The following is a 16,548-nucleotide window of genomic DNA, read 5'->3' as shown; positions in this document are numbered from 1 at the left end:
ACTAGCACATGGACTATGCTCATAGGCTGGCACTATCCTAAGAGCAATGCTCTATACTGTAAACCGCTGAGCCTTATAAATCATGTAGGCTACTTCTTTTGACACTCCAGATGCGTGTTTTTAGGACCCACTTTACTTCGGTAATTTTAAGTGGTTTTAAACTGTTTTTTAATACCACGTTTTAACTGTTGTAACTTGCCCTGGGACTTTGGTCGTGTGTACTCTTTGCGGTGCATATAAAATGAAAGCTTTCAATTACTAAATGTTTTAGGTGTATAATACGCGTCCGAATGCCAAAGGGGGTGGAACGTGTGAACCTGCACCTAGTGACACGCGTCCTCGCCAAGCCCGCGTTTCCCGCGGCACAACGCCTCACAAACAGCCCCCAGCCTCTCTTTTCAGTTCCTCCAACCGCAACTCTCGCCCCGCCCCAGCCGCGCGCCCCAATCTCCGCCCAGGATCTCCGCGCCTCCATCGCGGAGCGAATCCTTATTGGCCACTTCGAAGAAGCTTCGCCACTGAAGCCCATCGTTCTGCTTCTTAGACCTCGCGAGAACTTGCGCCGCCGCCGCCGCGATTCCAAAAGCAAGTCTGACGCCCGTGGGCGCCGCCATCTTGCTTCAGCGGAGCCTGAAGGGGCGGGTAGAGAACTCTTGGGGTGGGGGAGAACTTGCGGCGGGGAGGAAGGTGCGGCTTGTGGGTTGGAACCGGAGCCTTGACGCAGAGGCTGCCGCTTCTCCCCTTTCGCTTCGCTGAGCCGCTTCCACGGAGGTCGGTCCGACCGGACAGCAAGATGGCGGTGGAGTCTCGCGTTACTCAGGAGGAGATTAAGAAGGAGCCCGAGAAACCCATCGATCGTGAGAAGGTGTGGGGAGGAGCTGGGGGAAGAGGCGGGAGGGCGTTTTCACACGTTACACGCCCGCGTTTGCAGCAGCGTGTATGCTGCACAGGGAGGGCTGGTTAACTTGTTTGAGAATCGCCTGGTCGAGTAGTTGCAGGTGAATGGCTAGTTCTCGCCTGTGTGAAGGCGTGTGGGAGACTACCCGTGATGGCCTACTCACACGTTCAAGTCATCGCGTGTTTAGCACTGGTGAACTCAAGATATGCCTTTCTCTCTAATGCAACCATACTGTTTACACGTGTGTGTGTGTGTGTGTCATATTTTATGGCTGAAGAAACGCTCGTTTAGATAAGTTGTCTTAAGAGGTGTTGGAAAAAGTGGGGAGGGGTGTGTCTACACAAGCGGTATTATTATTATTATTCCAAAAAAGGCTTCCAGTAGCAAACTTCCGTTTAAACTTTGTAACTACATCCTACAGTGTTTTCTAGCCCTAGCACAAGCCTGTTACATATGAAGAAAATTCCAAGTACCTCAAGATTTAAAAAAGGTTCTACTTAAATGCATTGAGGTTTCTTAAAGTCAAATGGTGTATAAAGTTTATAAAATAAATAACAAACGTTACAGAAAGGGCCAACTTTTGTTATTATTTATTTCATAAAATTTATACACTTCTTCATTGTAAAAAAACAATCCCTCAAAATGGTTTATCATAGGTTAAACCCTGCTCCATTTTGATGTATATAAGGTGTTGGCTTTTTGTTATCAAAATTAAAAGAAAAAATGCAATTAAATTTTAGGAATTCTTTTTTAAGAGTACTTCACAATCTCAAATTTAATCTTAGGTCTTGAAATATTTTCCCCTTTGATAATTTTAGCTGCAAGTATTGATTAAAGGATTAAAGGATAGCCTTTTCTCCATTACATTGGTCATAAGGAAGAATTTAAAAGTGTTGTATAAAAATGTAGGTTGAAAACAAAACAACTCTTGTATGTGTTGTTTAAAAATGTAGGTTAAAAACGAAACAACTCTTGTATGTGATGTAGGTTAGTTGGGTTTGTTGTCATTCATCGCTTGCTTTGCAGCAAGTGAATGGTCTCTTCTTTGACTTACAGACCTGCCCCCTCCTTCTGAGGGTCTTCACCACCAACAATGGGCGCCATCACCGAATGGATGAGTTTGCCCGTGGAAACGTACCTTCCAGTGAACTGCAGATCTATACCTGGTGAGTGGCAGCAGTCTGAACTGCACTTCTCCACTTGTGGTAACTGAAGTTGGGTTGCCACACACCCCTCCACTGGACAGAGGCCGTGTTTTTCATTGCTAGATGAAAGGCCCAACATCAACTGGTGAAGCTTTGATATTTTTGCCTCAGATATTGAAGGCCCAGAATCTCTGCCACCTCTTCTTTTAGACAGTCTGGAGTAGAGCACTTGTGGAATGCATCCAGCTCCTACTCTTTGTTTTCTCGTCACTGACAAATACCAGCTACTTGGGAGAAAAACTTCCTAGTACTGTTTCCCCCCCTGTGGAACAATGACTGAGGTCTCTTGGTTGTCCTCCCATTTCATATGGGCCATCTGTTGAATGAGAAGAGGCGGCTTGTACCTACAGCACCTTTGTGAATGCAGTGCAGCCTATTCTTTAGCCCAGAGTGCTTGCTGGGTCAGGAGGAGTGTCTCATACGGCACTTCTCAGCCAGCAAATGCCCTGGTCCAAATTGGAATGTGACTGAGATGCAAAATTACAGATGATTTCTACATGAGTGTTCTGCAAATTGACAAAGAGCAGTTGAACAAGACACTCATTCTGGATTTTAGGTTATGGCGTAGCCAGTCTAAAACAGTTCTTTGTCCTGTATGAAATAAACTCAGAATGGTCTTTTGTGAAATCTCTAAAATGAGATTTAGTTCTTGATGCAGGACTCTTCTTCAGTTCACTGACCTCTTAAAGAGTTTTGACTTAATATCACGATGTTAAAATCCAGGGATACTATACTGACTTATAATGCTGCTTTTCTTCCAGGATGGATGCAACTCTAAAAGAGCTGACAAGTTTAGTGAAAGAAGTCTACCCGGAAGCAAGGAAAAAGGGCACACATTTTAACTTTGCAATAGTCTTCACAGATCTTAAAAGGCCTGGTTACAGGTAATAGTCAGTGGAGTTAGTAGATGCAAAATGTAGCAAAATCTGAAAAGTTCTAATGAAATTCTTCATAGGAATTATAATACACTGGAAATTGTGCATTAGCTTCTAAAATCTTAAACATGTACTAGTAAGTGCCCATATATGCTGTAATCTGAACACCAAGGCTGCCTAGGCTGTAAATGGGAAGTTTTATTATGTAGTTGGGTCCCTCCCTTTCCGCAGTATGAGGAATGCGTTCCTAGGCAGTTGCAAAAGGGCATGTAAGTAAGTACAGGTAACTCACAACTTAAACACATTTAACTTGTGCACATTCAGCTTTATGTGTGGGAGAATTTGTAAAAAGGGTGTGTAAAAACAGGGTGGACATCCAGGAAAAGAAAACCCTTGGAAATTCAACCCCCCATTGCACAGTGTGTTGACTATATGTGTTTTTGGTTTTATCCCCATGTAAGTTGACAGTCACCTGTACAGTGGTACCTCGGTTTAAGTACACAATTGGTTCCAGAAGTCTGTACTTAACCTGAAGCGAACTTTCCCATTGAAAGTAAATGGAAAGTGGATTAATCCATTCCAGACAGGTCCACGGAGTACTTAAACTGAAAGTACTCAAACCGAAGCGTACTTAAACCGAGGCATGACGTATGTCTGCACTTTTCTAAGGGTCTCTAAATTAAAGCTACCCAACCCACTGCTGCTGATCACAGCAGGCAGTACTTGACTAGGTGGAACAAATACAGTATATGGCTCATGTTCTTATTTTGGTCTTAATTTCTTTTTACAGGGTGAAAGAGATTGGCAGTACAATGTCAGGCAGAAAGGGCACAGATGATTCCATGACTCTGCAGTCTCAGAAGTTCCAGATAGGGGATTACCTGGACATAGCAATTACTCCCCCAAATCGAGCACCACCTCCATCAGGTCGCATGAGACCTTATTAATATTTTGCTTTCTTCTAATGACCACACTACATGGTCATACAGATTACAAACAGCTTGGTTTTTTTAATGCAGTGAAAATACTAGAAAACCTGTTAAGCTGTAGAAATACTGAAATTATGTTACTGTATATTTTTAGAAGGGTGCTCTCGGCTAGGTTTTCTTTTTTTTTGAATAGCTGAAAACCAGACTGTGCAGTGTTTCTCAAAGTGTGTAATGTTTGGCTAAAACACCACAAGCAGTCTTGAGGTATTTGAAACCATATATATTGTAAGACCAACCTTTAATGTGGAAAAATTAAATGAGAGGTATTTCATAAGCACACTGCAAGATTGCCTTTTAAGAAATTGGGTGAGGCATGTACTTGTTTTAGTCAGTAGAGATGTAGTGTGTAAGTACACAGAGAAGAAAATTGACTCTGAAAACATTTGCCAAAAGGGTTAAAGTACCTATTTTGTCAGAAGTCCACAACACAAGAATTGGGTGTAGATGATGGGATTGCCAATGCGGTGAGCACAACCTCTGCTCAATAATTGCATATTCATTGTGCAAAAATATTCACCCTAATACAGCTGTAGTAGGACTTACACTATCAGATGGACAGAAGTGTCAGTTTGTTGAAAACCATCCTGAAATTGGTCATAATACAATGAAATCATGGCAGCTTAACACCTGTAATATTACACCCTATTTTATTCGCTGATGAGTAAGTGCGACCAGGAGGGCTGCCATTTTTGCTTCTGGTTTTGACTGTATTTGAACCACTTAAGGTATTCCCAATTTAAAATGCAATTGTTGCTTCAACTGGAAGTTACATCCTTAAAAATTGGACGTTCCAAAAAATCTTCTCCAGGCGAGATTATCCATTGTTTCCACAGCTGTATGACTGTCTTGTTATAATTAAGTCCTTGTTAAATAATTTTATATTTTAAAACTTGTAAAAATAAAAGCAGTGACATAGCTTTGTAAAATGTGTTTCATGACAATGATAGCAGTTACTATCAAAAACAAAAGCTGGAAGTTTTACTGTTGCTTGCTTGCCCACCTGCCCTTTTGTCTAGACATTACATCACATGCTGTAGACTGAAGATGCGATTCTCTCATGAATTGCTTGCTATAAAATTGAAAACATTCTCGATCATGATAGAACAGGATTGTTTTACTTGGAATGTTCGTGGGAGTTTTGCCCATAACAAAAATATTGGGTATTGTACAGTGGGATTTCTGCAGCCTCTCAAATCTGCTCCAGCATCATAAGTGGATGCCTTCTTAATACTATGTTGAAACATTAGTAACATACCATAGTTAAGTATGAACACTTACAATCTTGGATGTTCCATCTAACTTTTTTTAATTAAAAGAAAATCAAATTTTAAAAACCACAATGGCAACTCCTGCAGTCATAAAAAAATGCAGAAAATTTGCGGGCAGGGGGAGGGTGGATTCAAAGATCAAATTAGTTGAAGAGCAGGGCAGCAGAGTTGGCCACTCTTAATGCATTATTTCCCCCCAGCTTCTACCATCTTTACATATTAACTCGCAAGCAGAATTTAAACAAGTATTTAATAAATGCAGTCCTAACGCAGTCCTAACTTCCATTAGCATGGGAATACACGTTTTTATAATGTCTTATTGGGGGTCTCTGGGGAAATGAAAGAAGAGAATATAGTTTTAGTTAAACTGGTTGCCAAACGGTTAGAAATAAATACTCTGAAATTTTCCCATGGAGTTTGCTGGACAATCTTCTTTATTGCAGCCTCTATAAAGCCAAGTCATAGCCTTCATCCAGATTACTTTCTGCAAATGTAATAGAAAAACAAACAAAGCAGTTACATTATAATATTGGCACCACGTTCAAGTGACTTCCATTGAAACATTTCCTTTTGTATTCATTTCATAGGGGTCTTGACTAAAGGACAGCCATCTTGGTGTTTTTATTTTTTTTAAAATACTGGCATGTCCAAAGATTCACTCTTCTAATGAACTGCTAAGTCTGAAAGTGGAAACACATTGCATTCCTTCTTTACCAGTCTTTGAACTCCTGTTCACCTTTTCCTCCAATAAACGTGGGTCATGCCCAGGCAACGAGAGCTGACTTGAGTAATGGGATTTTCAATTAGCCCAATCCCACCTTACAGTCTATCCTCCTTTCTATTAGACACTGATAAGGCTCTCAGTGGCTATGTTCTACTTTTAGTGTCAGCCGCAGTTTGCCTCTGAATGCCAGCAGCAAGTTATCTCAAGTGAGAAGACTGCTGTTATGCTTAAATCCTGCTTTTGGGCTTCCCCATAGGCATCTGGTTGACCACTGTGGGAACCGGATGCTGGGCTAGACAGGCTGCTGGCCTGATCCAGAGCTATTTTTAATATATACTGAATCTTAAAACTTCAACAAGATACTGGCAGTCGCTCCGGATCAACACAGTGCTTCCAAGAACTAGTGACTGGTTGCAGGAATGTTCCCAGACAGCTAGCCTTCATTGATGCCATGTGGTGGGTTGGAATTGTGGCAGGGAAAGAGGCAGGGATGAGTAGGGGGTCCTGTTCTTTGGACACCATGCCACAAAACTACCTACTAATTCCAGGCCTTTGCAAGGGGCAGTGAATGCCTCATATGCCTGCACATAGTATAATGCTACTTCCACCGAGTGTCTGGAAAAGCCCGTTTTTTTTGGGGGGGGGATACCTCATACTCAAATCTCACCTGTTTTCTTTGCACCCAGTACCAAGAACAGGCTGTTTTTCAAACAGTGTAGCAATTCCTTCATGAGTCCCCTTTTCCAGTGATCTGTATGCTTCTACCTTTGGATTGTATTTTGACAAGATCTGTAACAAAACAAAACAAAAAACATTAAGTAAAACATTCCAAGTTTTGTACTTTCCATGCATAAGGAAAACAATTTTCTGGCAAAAATGTTGAAATCAGCATTAGCAGCAGGAAGGTTTAACTTGTTAACCTGAGAAATCTGCCTTGGAATCACGGTTATTTCAGGAGGAGGAGGAGGAGAATTGAACAGGCTACTGTAATCTGATATTTCTGGAGGAGGCAGCTCTTCAAGTCTATCCAGTACTGCTGAAGAATGTTCAAGACACTCCAGATCCTTGTCTGAATGAGGGACAGGTGGTACAGTGTCGTATCCAAGAACTGTATTATTTGGGACACATGTTTGCTGTAAGGAAAAAACCCAGAGAATTGCAATGTTCAGATAATGAAATACAAGGACTATTTTTTTTATTTTAAAAAAATCATGCAGTTAAGACATCCTTTGAAGATCTTCATTGTTAAAAGTATTTTCTATGAGTACAGCATGGGGCAGAAGTCCCATTAAGAGACCCATTTCATTTACAAAATAAAAACTCGGTGCTTACTTTAGGTTTTGTTATCTGAGGCTGTGTATCTGGAAGAGATGCTTCATTAGAGGCATCCAATTTATTACTCTCTGGGGATATGGCGTCCTTTCTTCTTGGAATCTTCAAGCCAGGTGTGCAGAACTCAGGTGCAGCGGGTGAAGCCATATAATCGTCATCTGAAAACACAGTATATGATTGGCAATTTCACACGGATATTGAGTCTACGAATTCATTCGGGTGTAAAAGGATGAAAATGCAGAACAGGCCACACTTCCATGAATGAAGAGTTCTCACTGGACCCAGAGATTTATATCTGAACGCAATGGAAACTTTCATCACTGGTGAATGCAAGCTTTTGTCCTTTCTGCATAGCAGAATTTGATATTTGCCTCTGAACAGCTACATTTACATTCAGATAATGAAATCAGATTGCCAGAAACAAGTTTTCCCAAATTCTGAAACTCCTTATAGGGATAAATTGTCATCGCTCTCTCAGTTCATACCCACTTCAGTGGTTTCTGACCCATTTCCAGGCCAAATTCAATATGCTGGATATGACCTTAGGCTGGGGCAGCATTATGCCCACCTTGAGAACAGATTATCCAAAGGGCTGCCGCCTCTTCAATATCAGCTAGGGCAGGGGTTCCCAACAAAATTTTCTCGAGGACCCCTCATCGAGCCGCTATTGTGACAAGGACCCCCATTAATTCCTAATCCTAAAATTAAAAAGTGAGAGCCAAATTAAGAGTCTTTTTATATTTTATATTTATACGTTTTTTACAGTTACAACAGAGTACTCCATCAGTATACAGTTAGTTTTAATTTTCAGTTCTTAATGAGATGAGTTAAATCTGTCCTTTGAGTCCATTATTTCTGAAATATTAGGTTCCAAACTTGAAACCAACAGTCCATTTTTAACTATGCGAACTGTAGCTTCCGCGAAAAACAACGCTTTGTTTACAAACACTACTGTTTTGCAAAGAGGCAGTGCGCGCCAGGGAGGAGGGAGAGGAATGGAGAAGACAGGGTACCTGCGCAGTAGCGCACAAATGAAGCCGACGCGCGCAAAGCATCTTGGGGAGGTGAGCGTTAGTAGAATGCGCGCGCTGCCTCTTTGCAAAACAGTAGTGTTTGTAAAGCGCCACCTAACGGCATACAGCAGAACTACTGCCTCTTATCTAATTCTAGTTTTGCGCTAGACTCTGCTCATGCAGGAAGCGGCCAAAACAAAAAATCTGTTATCATACGAAATATATTTAATATATTTTTTATTCTAATAGCATCTTGCGGACCCCTCTGGCATAGCTCGCGGACCCCTGGGGGTCCGCGGACCACCTGTTGGGAACCACTGAGCTAGGGCCACCCTCCTGCTTGTCCCACCATCTGATGTTCAACTGATGGTGGTATCTTGTGCGGTTGGCTGCCTCTAGGCTCCAGAACCTATCCCCTTCCTGAATGAAGTCAAAGACCTTTTTCATTCCAGCAACCTTTGGGTGTGTTGAATAGGCAATTGTTTTGTTTTGTTCCTGGCTTTAAATTGGAGCTGCTTACTAGATTTTATTTCAGCTTTCATTCTGCCTGTTCTTTGTTTCTCTTAGACTGTTTTTATGAACAGTTTCAACCTATATTTGGATAGCCCAAGATGTTGTAAGTTATTCAACTGTATGAAATATCAATTAAAAATCTTTTTTATTCAATTTCTAAATAAATGCGCTTCCCAGTTATTTTCTATTTACTGATTGGTCAAAACACTGGAAGAACAGATTTACTTATTAGGCTGCAATTCTAAACACAATTTCTAGGGAATAAGCTCTATTAAACAAATTGAGACTGACTTCTGAGGAAATATGCAAAGGCTCACACAAGAAAGACTATTACAGTACTGTCTGCAAGCTTTTCTTGAATCTCCACAAAGGAGATTCTCTCCTTTTCACTTCTTTTTAAAGAAAACTTATTAAGATAGCCTGGAATATCCCTGAAGCCAGGCCTCCACAGGGGATAACTCTTCACTTTCATTACATTTCTTCTAGATCACCGGCCCCATGGCACACAGGTTCCCAGGAGATCTGCCATTCAACCCAGCTAGGTAGCAGCCTCACATGCCTTCAGACCCTATACTCTGGAATCTCTTTAGTTATAAGCCATGGGTATTTGAATGGTTCCTTACGGAAAAGAAATCACTAGCCTAATTTGAATACACAGGGCTTACCACAAAATTTGTTCTTCTGCTTAGGTGTATCTAGGTTCTTGTTTGATTCCAATTCCACTGCAGATTCACTTGGTTTATTATTCGCTTGCCTAAGGATAAGACAAAAATATTGTCACATCATATAAGAGAGTGCCTAATTCTAGAGAAGAAGGGATACCGCGTTTATGATCCCAAAACCCTATGCACTGAGTGCTGTGGCAAAAACTATGGAGAACTTCTCTACAGACAGTTTGTGAAAAGGAAGTTTGTATTGACACGTCTGTGCCTTTCCCCTCAACAACTTCATTCTATTTTCAGTAATTGTGAATTGGCAGAGGGGAACAAACTTAAGCATAACTAAAAGCACGAGTAAAATAAAATAAGACACATTTTTCCTGTTTACCCTGTCTCCATTCCCATCCCATTCCTCCTGTGTTGAATTATAGAGTGTAAGCCTCTTACTGCAAGACTCTCATCCTGCGTTATTGGCCAAGGGAGCTGGCGTACAGCTTCCAGGTCATGTGGCCAGCATGACAAAGCTGCTTCTGGCGAACCAGAGCAGCACACGGAAACACTGTTTACCTTCCCGCTGTAGCGGTACCTATTTATCTTCTTGCACTTTGACGTGCTTTCGAACTGCTAGGTTGGCAGGAGCTGGGACCGAGCAACGGGAGCTCACCCCGTCGCAGGGATTCGAACCGCCGACCTTCTGATCAGCAAGCCCTAGGCTCTGTGGTTTAACCCACAGCGCCACGTGCGTCCCTTACAAAGTACATGCACTCAAATATTTGGGAGGCTGCAGTTTATTAAGGAGGCTCAAGGAGATGCCCTTCCCTACTCTCCATAGGCCCTCTTTCATGACTTCAACACAGATCCGTCACCCGCACTTGCGGCCATCTTTTCTGATAGCTCAGCTCTCTTCCACAGTCCCATCACAGAGGTGTATGTCCAGGTTGGATGGGGAGATGGGGGCTTGCTTTTCTTGTCACTAGTGCTAGGTTATTACTGATGGCGTCCAGGAGGCGGTGGAGTTATTTTGTGCATTTTTCAAAAAAACAAACAGGAAACCATTAGCTGAAAGTGTTTTGTACAAAAGGCAGAATTACGGTAAAACATCTTTTTTTAAAAGTAGATGGTTAAGTAGTCTTCCAACTGGGGGGTCAGAACCCACTACTTGGGCGCAGCCTGATTGATTCAAGATAGATTGCAATAGCAGTACCAACACTGTATAAACATGGTTTTTAATAAAGGAAAAAGAAATGAGTCTCCAAGTACATCCTTGGGTTAAAACGGGGAGGGGGGTGCAGTTCTGTGTCAGAAAAGGTTGAGGACCACTGCTCTAAAATAATGGTGCCATTAGAGGTTAGCAGCAAGTCTCACCCCTCCTCCCACTAAGTATTTGTGTGCATGCAATGTTTGCAAATTTGCTAGCTGAACACCTCAAGGATGGAAAGTGCCATCAGACTGAGAAATGAGAACCCATGAATTTTTGGAGCTCTCAAAGGATGTTACTTACCTACTGTTTTTGGTATTGAGTAGGAAGATAGTTTGATCTGCCACTAAACTTGTGGTATCATCATTCAAACCCATTTTATACCCATAGATACGAAACTGTTCTGCCTTGGGTGATAAACGCTCAGAATAATCCACTCTCGGTTCCTCCTTCTGCGCATATGTGGGTTGATTATGCATGATGCCTGAAGTACTTCGGAGAGCATATTTTAAAAGGCCAAAATCTGAAAGCTGTGGACTTTGCACCAGAGCATGATGTCCAGATGATTGTTCAGGACAATCAAGGATTTTGGGCTCTTCTTCAGCAGATGTACACTCAGGGTTAATTTCAGCTTCATCCTGTTTTGCTTTATTAAAAAGATAATCTGCTTAGTTTCAAAAATAACCAATTTTTAAAAAAGACTGAATTGCTTATAGCCATTTCCACAATTCTGATCTCCTCATTGCATGAGATCAGGAGTATTACCACAGTATAGTGAAATATCTGAAATTCTGTTGGTAATACATGGTTATGGTTTAATATTTAGAAGATTCTCTTGTAGGGTGGATTTGTTTTAAATCAAATCGATTTAAATCACTAGTCAGCAAGACTTGATTTAAATCATTTCTTTTTTTACAAAAAGACTAATTCTTGCTGGTATTATCTTAATATTTACAACCAGATGAAGGTTTCATTTCTAGAATAATAAATTTTCAGAGTAGTTTTTACAGTTGTATCAAAAATTTCTGATTTGGTTATACTATTAGAAATACATAGACAGATAATTATGAAATTATTGTGAGGTTTAATAAGGTAACTGTTTATATCTGGACAATTTTTCTGCTGTACTTTACTTGAAGGAGAAAAATAAAATAACAATTTAAACAATTTATTTAACTGAAACAATAACATTATAGCATATGTATCCATGGGGTGGAATTTCATGGATAACAGGAAAAAATAGCAGTGAGGAGGTACATAATATACTCCAGAGATCCTAAGCATAGTTAGGAAACAAGGAACTCTACAGTTCCAATGCAGCTTTTTTTAAAGAAAGAAAACTAAACCTGACTAGCTATACCAGAATATGAATGCACACTTGAATGCAAACACCACTGAAAGCAATTCAATGTGGGCAGTATCTGCAACTGGATGGAAGGTTTATTACGCAAATCTTAACACAGCAAGCGATAGTTGTGCAGAAACCTGGGAAGTATATTAAAGAATTACATCGAAGCATATAGCTTCCACAGCTTTAGTACTTATAGGCATATAGCAGTTACAAAAGTTAGAGCTTTTAATTAAAAGGATTCTAAGCACATTCTAAAGGGACGCGGGTGGCGCTGTGGGTTAAACCACTGAGCCTAGGGCTTGCTGATCAGAAGGTCGGTGGTTCGAATCCCCGCAACGGGGTGAGCTCCCCTTGCTCGGTCCCAGCTCCTGCCAACCTAGCAGTTTGAAAGCATGCTAGTGCAAGTAGATAAATAGGTACCGCTACAGCGGGAAGGTAAACGGCGTTTCCGTGCGCTGCTCTGGTTTGCCAGAAGCTGCTTTGTCATGCTGGCCACATGACCCGGAAGCTGTACGCCGGCTCCCTCAGCCACTAACGCAAGATGAGCACTGCAACCCCAGAGTCGTCCGCGACTGGACCTAACGGTCAGGGGTCCCTTTACCTTTAAGCACATTCTACACTTCAATAATAAAAAAGGAGGATGACTGGAGTGAGTGAGAGCATGCAACAAAAGTATTAGCAATTTCCAAGCTGAAAGCTTCTATTGCATTCTGTAAAAACACCCAACATGTTCTTTAATTTTAAAAATGCACATACAGCGATAAGTGAAATGTGGAATATATTCAGAATTACCTGCATCCTTGCCAACAATGGGTTTGTAGCCATATTTCTGGAAGAAGTCTCTTATTTTCCCAAGATCTGTTGAAGTTCGTTTCATCAAAACTTTAGTGGCTTTCAAGAAATCATAGGTAGCATCTCTTTCTGAAGAACTCTTACAAAGAGTATTATCAGCATCACTCTTCAATTAAAAAAAATGTTTATCTTTAGACAACGCTGAACAGTTTGTATAGGTCAGCAAGCAGTATGGCAGGATTATGACATCAGTTTTTATTATTGCCAACAGAAAAGAGGCAACAACGATTTTTTTTTTTTTTTTACGAAGGGAGGGAAAAATCTTCTACAAAATATGAATGATAGATTTCTCCATGCTTTGGGAGGATTAGAGCCAACAGTGTATATCACTGATGGATAATTTGGTGCAAGCTTAACAGAAGTATTTTAATTTTCCTGCATATCTAGGATCATAGCTGACACACAGGAAGAAAACAAACAAACAAACAAACATTACCCCTCACTACTAATGTGACTTACTTCATAAATGCAGAAATGTAAAACATTAACTACCAAACAGGACTTATCTTCATGCTTACATTTAGTACTTTATTTCAGAGTTCATAGAATCAGAGAATTGTAGAGTTGGAAGGCATTCCAAGGATCATCAAGTCCAACCCCCTGCAATGCAGGAATCTCAACTAAAGCATCCATGACAGATGGCTATCCAACCTCTGCTTAAAAACCTCCAAGGAAGGAGTGATCAGTCCCTTCCACTGTCAAACAGCTCTTACTGTCAGAAACGTCTTCCTGATGTTTAGCTGGAAATCTCCTTTCTTGTAACTTGAAGCCATTGGTTTGAGTCGTCCTGGGTAGGAGTCGAACCAATGCTTTTTCTTTAGAATTTCAGTGAATTAGAACTGAGAGTTTTAAAAGGTGGGGCAGGGATTGGGGAGAGTAGATCAAAAGTACCTTTAGTGTTCTGGCTTCAGAGAACAGTTCGTGTAAGTACCTCATTGGTGAATCTTCTTCAAATTCTTCAAGTCATGTTTTTTAAATGAAAATGGATTTAGAAAGAAAACACAATTCAGTATCTTTAAGGTATTCTGCAGGACAGCGGTTCCCCAAACTATTTTTCCTATGGACCATTTGAAAAAAATCATTAATGGTCTTGCTGGACCATTTTTCACCTCATTATAGCAATGCACTGTGCTAGATGTTATATGATTTTTAATTACAATTTGAATTCCATAGAATACTATGTAAAATACAATAAATAATAAAATACCATGTAATTTTTTAATTTTAGTTTCATGGGTCTTCCTTACCTGTGTCATCACTCTGAAAAATCTGCTTCAGCTGCTCAGCCTCTTTTTCCACAGTGACCGCTAAGGTCCGCAGTTTGTTGAAGAATATGCCAGTGACATCCATAGTGAAGGAAAACCCTAGACAAATAAGCAGCTTTTGTTGTTGCTATTGGCATAATTTTCAGAAAGAATACGGAGCAACTTTTCAACAAATAGGCAGAACACAAGCCATAGAAGAGTAATTTTTTTTTAAAAAAAAAAACTTTTAACAGGTCAGCATTGGGGAATTTGGTTGTTTTGCAAGAGACTTTCCTCACAATCAGTTTAATCCAAGGAACACCTGCAGCAGAATAAATTTGTGCCACATACACTGCTGGATATTGTGTTTTGTCATTAGCTACCACTGATACAAGTAGATAAATAGGAACCGCTACAGCGGGAAGGTAAACGGTGTTTCCACGTGCTGCTCTGGTTTGCCAGAAGCGGCTTTGTCATGCTGGCCACATGACCTGGAGGCTATACGCCGGCTCCCTCGGCCAATAATGCGAGATGAGCGCGCAACCCCAGAGTCGGTCACGACTGGACCTAATGGTCAGGGGTCCCTTTACCCTTTACCTTACCACTGATACAACACCCACAAGGGTCTGACATTTTTGAGACTTAAGTTCTTAAGAAATGCCACTGTTTTGTGTTTGTGTGTGTTATTATCACTGATAGCTATAATTGTTGTATTCAAGTTGAAGTGAAATTCCATTCCCTTTGAAACAAAGTACCAATGAACACTGAAATTTTATGAGAAGCTATCACCCTAATGATTCAAAGAATGCCACACTCCAAAAGCAACCAGCCGTAGCTACAGCTTGCTAGTGTGCTTTGTTTGAGACTTTGATGCCTTTTTTATTATGCCATATCCAAATGTTATTACAGAATAAAGCATGGAATAGTTATCAAATGTATATTTTAAGCAATGTAAGCTATACATCTGTATCTCAGGCCAGGGACTGTGCATTTTAACTTTGCTCAGTACTTTTAGCCCTTCTGTAAACAATAAATTGTGGTTATTATTTAATTAAACAGGTTCAAATATTTTATTATTAGTTATTAAATTTGTATACCACCCTTCAGAGGGCAGTTCACAACATAAAAATACAAAACAAGAACATAAAATACATGTTATGTATTTTAAATACAATTAAAAGACAATAGCCAAAAGCCAGGTTATGGAGAAACGTTTTTTGCCTGGCGCCTGAAGGTATTTAATGAAAGTGCCAGGCGAGTCCCCCTGGAGAGAGCATTTCACTAGCAGGAAACCACAGAAGGAAAGACCTGTTCTCATGCTGCTACCCTCCAGACCTCTCATATGGGCAGAGGTGGTCCTTGAGAACCTCTCAGTTTCCTGAGAGTAAGATCCACTGAAACCAATTTTCTTCTGAGGAGGCACTGCATTGCAAGACTGAACTTTTTATAAGGTCCTAGACAACTCAGGTCCAGGCTTTTTTGTAGATCACCTTGACCTCTATATCTCCACACTCAAAAGATGAAGGGCTCAGCATGCAGCTACCGACAAGGCTTTCAGTATGGTTGTACAAGTATTATTAAATTCTGTCCCCTCCTTGATTAGACAGGCACCTATTGCCCTGTGCATTGGACATCTACTCAAACCTCTGCTTTTTATTCACACCTTCCTCAAGCTAATTATTACTTTAGCCCATGGCCAATCCAATCTACCATGAATGACTTTCAATATGCTTTGCAATTTTGTTTTTATATTTCATGTTAAGCATTTTATAAATCCTTATAAATGTGGAACAAGCCAAGGCCTCTTCAGTCCAGCATACTAGGGCCAGCCAGATGCTTTGGAAGCTCCCTAATGGAGTCTGAAGATAACTCTCCCCTAGTAACCCCACTATCCAAGAACACGCTTTCCAACTGTCATATAAAAAGAACCATTTTACATGCTGCTGTTATTTTAACGTTGCTAAACTCTGTATCTATATTACCACACACTTGACACCTTAGAATGCTTAATGGTGTATTTTATTGCTGCATTGCATCCACCTTGGGAGAATATGTACCCTAAAAAGAATTGAGCAGGAGGAACAACCACTATTAAGGCTTTCCAAAACTTGCCCTCCCCACGTTTTAAAGAAAAACCTGAAAGGCGCAGGAGACAAAAAGGAGCCTTACCGTTTCCACGCTTGGGGAGTCTATAGAGTACCTGCAACTTCTCTGCCTTTTTACACACGACCGATCCCTAACACGTACTTACAGCCCCTCTCCCTACGGGCAGGAACAATTAAACGGGGGGGGCGGGGGCGGAAACAAACGCGCGCAGACTCCTGCCCAGTAAAAACGACCTTTTTGAAGTCCAGCCCACTACCCGCAAACGTGGGGGGGGGAATTGCCCCTTAAATCTCTCTGTCTCCAACACATACTGTACCGCTT

General features: G+C 40.9%; 2 protein-coding genes across 2 annotated transcripts; one reads left to right on the top strand and one right to left on the bottom strand.

The window, feature by feature from the left end:
- The first annotated feature begins 565 nt into the window (after positions 1-565).
- On the top strand, positions 566-4,893 carry SAP18 (Sin3A associated protein 18). The gene is made up of 4 exons (XM_035116054.2): positions 566-865; positions 1,955-2,064; positions 2,865-2,987; positions 3,769-4,893. Exons 1-4 carry the CDS (start codon positions 794-796, stop codon positions 3,923-3,925), a joined length of 462 nt encoding a protein of 153 aa, XP_034971945.1. The 5' UTR covers positions 566-793; the 3' UTR covers positions 3,926-4,893.
- Positions 4,894-5,140: 247 nt separating this feature from the next.
- Positions 5,141-16,468, bottom strand: SKA3 (spindle and kinetochore associated complex subunit 3). The gene is made up of 10 exons (XM_060273829.1): positions 16,291-16,468; positions 14,125-14,241; positions 13,769-13,833; positions 12,818-12,983; positions 10,978-11,320; positions 9,483-9,571; positions 7,292-7,449; positions 6,880-7,092; positions 6,627-6,748; positions 5,141-5,719 (listed from the first exon to the last, which is right to left on the bottom strand). The coding sequence occupies exons 2-10, from the start codon at positions 14,225-14,227 to the stop codon at positions 5,713-5,715; spliced, it is 1,266 nt and encodes a 421-aa protein (XP_060129812.1). The 5' UTR covers positions 14,228-14,241; positions 16,291-16,468; the 3' UTR covers positions 5,141-5,712.
- Positions 16,469-16,548: the final 80 nt, after the last annotated feature.

The sequence above is a fragment of the Zootoca vivipara genome, chromosome 4 (assembly GCF_963506605.1).
Source record: "Zootoca vivipara chromosome 4, rZooViv1.1, whole genome shotgun sequence".
NCBI lineage: Eukaryota > Metazoa > Chordata > Lepidosauria > Squamata > Lacertidae > Zootoca > Zootoca vivipara.
Note: the sequence above shows the minus strand (reverse complement) of the source record. Positions and strands in the feature narration are given on the sequence as shown.

Excerpts from the sequence above, each read along its gene's own strand:
- SAP18 (XM_035116054.2), top strand. The coding sequence starts at position 794 with ATGGCGGTGGAGTCTCGCGTTACTCAGGAGGAGATTAAGAAGGAGCCC. Across the intron at positions 2,065-2,864 it reads GAACTGCAGATCTATACCTG|GATGGATGCAACTCTAAAAG; the intron begins GTGAGTGGCAGC and ends CTTTTCTTCCAG. Across the intron at positions 2,988-3,768 it reads CTTAAAAGGCCTGGTTACAG|GGTGAAAGAGATTGGCAGTA; the intron begins GTAATAGTCAGT and ends TTCTTTTTACAG.
- SKA3 (XM_060273829.1), bottom strand. The coding sequence starts at position 14,227 with ATGGATGTCACTGGCATATTCTTCAACAAACTGCGGACCTTAGCGGTC. Across the intron at positions 12,984-13,768 it reads CTGAAGCCAGAACACTAAAG|AGTGATGCTGATAATACTCT; the intron begins GTACTTTTGATC and ends TTTTAATTGAAG. Across the intron at positions 11,321-12,817 it reads CATTGTTGGCAAGGATGCAG|CAAAACAGGATGAAGCTGAA; the intron begins GTAATTCTGAAT and ends TTTTTAATAAAG.